At 42.9% G+C, this 5,669-nt stretch overlaps 1 protein-coding gene across 1 annotated transcript in view; it reads left to right on the plus strand.

The window, feature by feature from the left end:
• The first annotated feature begins 552 nt into the window (after positions 1–552).
• Positions 553–5,669, plus strand: part of AGGF1 (angiogenic factor with G-patch and FHA domains 1) — a 33,988-nt gene continuing 28,871 nt past the window's right edge. The window contains exons 1-4 of the mRNA XM_015419437.1: positions 553–941; positions 2,054–2,156; positions 3,763–3,950; positions 4,538–4,684. Of these exons, the coding sequence (XP_015274923.1) occupies positions 786–941; positions 2,054–2,156; positions 3,763–3,950; positions 4,538–4,684 (594 nt within the window). The 5' untranslated portion in view covers positions 553–785. The remainder of the gene's footprint in view (positions 942–2,053; positions 2,157–3,762; positions 3,951–4,537; positions 4,685–5,669) is intronic.

The raw sequence follows: 5,669 nt of genomic DNA on the forward strand, positions 1-5,669 counted from the left end.
TGTTCCCTGGCAGTGCCACATGGTGGTAGATGTGCTTTTTGCAGTGCAATTTGTGGCCATGGACATGATATGTAATTGGATAATTAATCTGGCATGACCAAACATAAAATCCTGAGGATCCATGAGGATCTGTACTTTGGAACCATCTTTTTGTGCCATGGTGGTGCCACAAAGCAGCTGGTACATCATTTTTGTCATACAGGCTGTGGCCATGAATAAGATAAGTGATTGAATAGTGAGTCTGGGGCAACCCAATGTCAAAATCCTGAGGATTCAGCCTGAAAAATAATTCTGGGGCGCTCAAAAATCTGCGCACTGTTTTATACAATCCCGGTTGGGCCTCACAAAAAATCTTAGGCTACCTAAACGGACGACGAGTACTTTACTTCAATCTAGGGCCGATAATCAAGCTAAACAGCCTAACACACGCCCTGGCCCCAAAGCACACTTTACCCATCTGTTCCCGGAAGTTCCGGCCCATGTCTAGTTTTGCTCGCGTTTCTGTGCGCTTCCGTATTAGCGTCACTTCCGTGAGGATTACGTCCTGGTGGTTCCACGCCCCGAGAAACTTTTCGCTGTTTTTTGAACCCTCTGAGAGAGACCCACAAAGGAAAGCGGAGGGAGGGGCTGTTTTGTGTCCGTTTGGGCGCTGCCATGGCTGTAAAGGCGACCGGGTCCGGGGCGCTGGGCAGCTGCCGTTGCTCGGGTCCGTCTCGCGCCGTCCGGCGGTTGAGTGCCTGCCGCTGAGGAGATTTCCCACACACACACACCCGCACCGCGCAAGGATGGCGGAGCCCCCAGAGCCGGACGCCGAGGTGGGGGTCCTGCGGGAAAAGGTGGCGGCTCTGGAGGCGGAGTTGGAGGCCTGTCGCAGCCGCCTGGAGCGAGAGAAGAAGCTGCGCCTCAAAGCCCAGGCCAGCGCCTCCAAGCTACGGAGAGAGGTAGGGGCCCCCTCCCGCTTTTGCTAGAGAGCCTCATATTTTTGGCCGTGTAAGTGACAGACAAGGACTCGTTTTTGTCAGTCGCTTCATCACCTGCCCTGGAAATGCCGCTCTGTCGGTTTCCTGAAATGTTGCGTAGCTATTAGGAATACGTGCTTCCTATGGACTCCTTGAATCCAGTGTCTTAGGCTAACCCTGTGTTTCGCAGTTTGATTTTGGGAAACTTGAGAGTGCAATCCTGGGTGGAGTTATTCCAATCCAAACTCCATTTTGATTGTTTTAGCTTGGGGGGGGGGGGCGGAAACTGTATAGGAGGTCACTGTAAGTGTTCACTTCATCCCACACTTGGCAAGTCATTCTGAACTCTTCCTGGGATCTTGTAGCCCAGTGTGCCCTTAGCATCATCCTCTCCATCTTTAACCCTGTCACTTAGCATACATTCTCCTACCACCCTTCTTAATAGCTGCTTTCTCTAAAATGAACCATTATGGTTGAAACGTACCTAGAAACCACTAGGTGGTGATGTGGGAGACAATGGTAATGGTGAAGAAAAGTTGTATTGTGTCCTTTTCCCCCCACATGTTCTAGGCCTGACACACAGGTTATAGTGTTGGTGAATTTTGACTCCAGTAAAGCTTGACTAGCACTCTGTTATTCACATTCTTCACTGAACCTCTCCCCCACATATCACCTATTCCACTGTATCCTTTTGTCTCTAGTCTTGCAACCACTCCTGTAGCTAGTCACATGGGAAGCCTCTTCCACTGAGGAACAGCTCTGTCAGGAAGTTCTTCCTAATGTGTAGCCGAAAACTCTTCTGATTTAATTTCAATCTGATGGTTCTGGTCCAACCTTCTGGGGCAACAGAAAACAACTTTGCACCATCCTCTCTATGACAGCTCTTCAAGTACTCGAAGATGGTTATCATATCACCTCTCAGTCGTCTCCTCTCCAGGCTTATATTGTTGTTATCACCTCTAATACATTGAGTTCAGTCTACCTCACAGGGTTGTTATGAAATGAAACTGGGAATCTTTTAAATAAGATAACCAATTGCAATAGTATTCATGGACTTAGTATGCTGTAATAGATACTACTGTCTTGTTCTGTAGGCTGAAGTTCTCAGTAAGGAGAGCAGTGGTAGAAAAAGAAGTGAGAAGGCAACATCCAGTATAGAAGTGCAAACTGAAGACTGTGATGCATGGTCACATGCAGGTAATTAATAGATCCAATGTTGTAATTTACAAATTAATATCAAAACCCTCTTGATAGCATTTGTTTTCTGCACAAGAAACTTCTGTATTGATTGGTGGAAAAATTCTAGGTGTCAGTCTGCATGCTAACGTTTTTATTCTTTCATCCAAGGAGCACGATGTTACTGTCTCTTCCTCCGTTTTGTCCTCATAACAAACTTATGAGGTAACTGAGGCTGAGGGAGAGTGCCGTAAGGTCACCCAATGGGCTTTATGGCAAAGAACCTCAGTCTCCCTGATCCGGTTCCTTAAGCCACTAGATGTCACTGACTCTGCACTATTTAAACCCCTTTAGTATTTGAATCAAATACTAATTACATGGTTAATTAAATAGATTTTTTTTTACTAATTCTCCTTTGCTTCTCTGTTAAGCATATAATTGCCAAAATTTAATTTATATGAGCTTGCTTTTGGTCCTTGTTCAAAGTAATAAGATGCTTAAAAAGGAAAACTTTGTGCTTTCAATTTGTTCCTACTAGTAGCCATGTGCTGGCAGAAAGGAAAGGCTTTGTCTCATCCATTTCCAAAATATATTCAGATTATATTCCAAAATATATTCAGTTTCTTCAGGTCTTCCAAGAGAATAGACTGTTCAGTGTGAAATCAAATTAGAATGCATCTCTCTGTATCCTTGATATTGCTATATGGCATAAGAGGACTCCCTCAAACCAATCGCTATAGATTGCTTTAGTGCATAGGGACTGGTATGTTTTTAATTGTAAATTATTGTGTTGATTGTGCCAGTTGTAGAAACCTTGGCTGTTTCATGCTGTGTACTGTGTTTGTGTTACTCGCTACCAAACATGAGGGAAGTGTCAATCCAAATGTGTAATATTTCTGCTGTGTTCTTGCTCCCCTTAGCCACTTGCAGCTCTTTCCTCCTCCCCTTGTCCTCCCCTCACTCCTTCTTCCTCAGCCTTACCACCACAGTTTCTGCAGCACTGCTTACAGGTGTCAGTTTGGGTTGCTCTAACGTCACCCAAAGATTCCCTCCGCTGGCATCTGTGTATGCACAGACATCCTGTTTGTGGGATTTTTCAGTGACAAAAACAACAACAACTTTTGGTATTTTTCTGCAACCCTGGGGTTTCCCAGATTTACAGGAACCTAAAGCTTCACTGCTTTTCCTCCTTGGGGATGTTTTGGTCCATATTGATTTTGGACATATAATGTTGTGCTGAATGTCTGCATTCTTTTATGCTTCAGACGTGTAGTTTACCTTGTTTTGCCAGTTGTCATTTCCTTCACTTTTAAGATATTTTCTTAATTACATGATCTTTGGGGTAGACACAGTCACCTATTTAGTTTCTTGATTATATGAATCATTATGTAGTGGTATCTAATTGCCTGTTGGAGTTTAGTTGTTCCTCTGAAGAAAACAATAATTGAATTCTTTCAACAACAAAAAAGTGAAAGTTAGGTGCATATATAAAGACGAGTCCACAGGTTATTAAACTTCTGAACTTGAAAAGATATAGAAAGATTTAGATAATGCATGTTTAATGGTAATATGGACCTGGAATTTGATTTTAAACTGCTTTGATAATTTCACTTTTTGTTTTCAACAGATTATTACTATTATAGCTATTATAACAGTACTGAGCCTCAGCCTGATTCATCTAGAGTGCCAGTAGAGCCAAATAGTGATAATGAAGGCTCAAACTCTAATTGTACGGAGCAGTTACCGTCTTCAGATGTTAACAGCACAAGAAACAATGAACATGAGATGCAGGATAATGTAATCCATGATGTGCAGGTGAGTTGAGTGGTGATATCCTCTTTTTTTCTAAGGAGACAGAGGCATCCAACAGGCTTCTCAGCAGTGCAGTTGTTTGCTGGGGTAGGGGGACCCATGTGGACTAACCAGCTGTGTGGGTTGAGGGGGCTGCAGTAAGGAGAATGGGGTGAAATTGGTTCCCTGTTCTGCAAACACAGCCTGATCCTCTCTTGTGTTGCTGAGGATGTAAAAAATAAGTGGTTTGTGCAAGGCAAGAGAGATAGTGGACCCCACTTATTTCTCAGAATCCTTTCTGCTGCTGTTGTCTTGCATTCTTGGTGATGTAACATACCTACTCTCCATCAGCAAATTATTGGTCACTTTGTGGATGACTTGTTGTTCTTTTGGCTGCCTCTCCCACACCAGCTGGCCTGGAATCGGATCCTAGATCAGCCAGAAACTCACTAGCTTGACAAATCACTATTTCTGAGCTTCTACACCTGATGAGATAATATCACGGATACCTCTTTGGGTTGCAGTGAGCAGGAACAAAATAAAGATTGTAAAATGCACATCCTGAAAGTTCTGTATATATATTTTCACTTATGCTGTGTTTCTAATATTAGGAATCAGAAGACACTTTATTAGCAGAAGGTACGTTAGCAGAAAGTTTGAGGGCTGCGGCAGAAGCTGCTGTTTCACAAACAGGATTTATATATGATGAAGGCACTGGATTATATTATGATCACAGCACCGGATTTTATTATAACTCGGTAAATACTGTATTTTGTTTGCTTATTAGAAATGCATTGGTTTCTATATAACATGGATTTCTATGTAACAAATGTAATATACTGATGGTAGTAGAAAAGACCAAGAGCCCAGTAGCACTTTAAAGATTTAAAGATTAAAGGGGTGGGAAGAAAAAGCCTGATGTTGTGCAGCATCCCCAACACTAAGTTCAAGAAGGGGAGTGACCAGAGAATAAATGAACTGGAGGGAGGTGAGTTCAGTAATTTTCATGTAAAATCGAAGGGACCTACGGTAGGAAAGGATGTCTGTAATCTGCGATGTCTTTATACTAATGCACAGAGTATAGGAAATAAACAGGAGGAGCTTGAACTTCAAATAGTGGAAAGTAAGTATGATCTGATAGGTATCACTGAGACTTGGTGGGTTGAGTCTCATATATGGAGCACAGCGATTGAAGGATATACCTTGTTTAAATGGAGCAGAATAAACAAAAAAGGAGGCGGGGTGGCACTATATGTCAAGAATGAATACGCTTGCGCTGAAATTCAGGATTTTGAGAGTTGCCCTGTTGAAAGTGTGTGGGTAAGGATAGATCGGGGGGGGGGGAATTGTGGGGGTATACTACAGACCTCCAAACCAACCAGAGGAACTGGATGATGCATTTGTAGAACAGCTTGCTAAACTTTCACAGAGACAGGATGTAGTGGTTATGGGAGATTTCAACTATCCAGATATTTGCTGGAAATCTAACTGCTAGACATGGGGCATCCTGCAGATTCTTGAATAGTCTTGCGGACAACTTCATCTCTCACAGTATCTGCTATCCTAGATTTAATCCTGCCTAACAGGGAAGAAATGGTTGATGAAATGAATGTTGTGGGATCCTTGGGGAATAGTGACCATGTCAGCTTGGAATTTGACATAGAGAAGGATGTGAAACAAGGACATAATAGGACTCGTATCCTGGACTTCAGGAAAGCTGATTTCAAAAAACTCAGGGAAATA

This window comes from Gekko japonicus, unplaced genomic scaffold, assembly GCF_001447785.1.
Source record: "Gekko japonicus isolate JY-2015 unplaced genomic scaffold, Gekko_japonicus_V1.1 scaffold206, whole genome shotgun sequence".
In the NCBI taxonomy this organism is placed as follows: Eukaryota; Metazoa; Chordata; class Lepidosauria; order Squamata; family Gekkonidae; genus Gekko; species Gekko japonicus.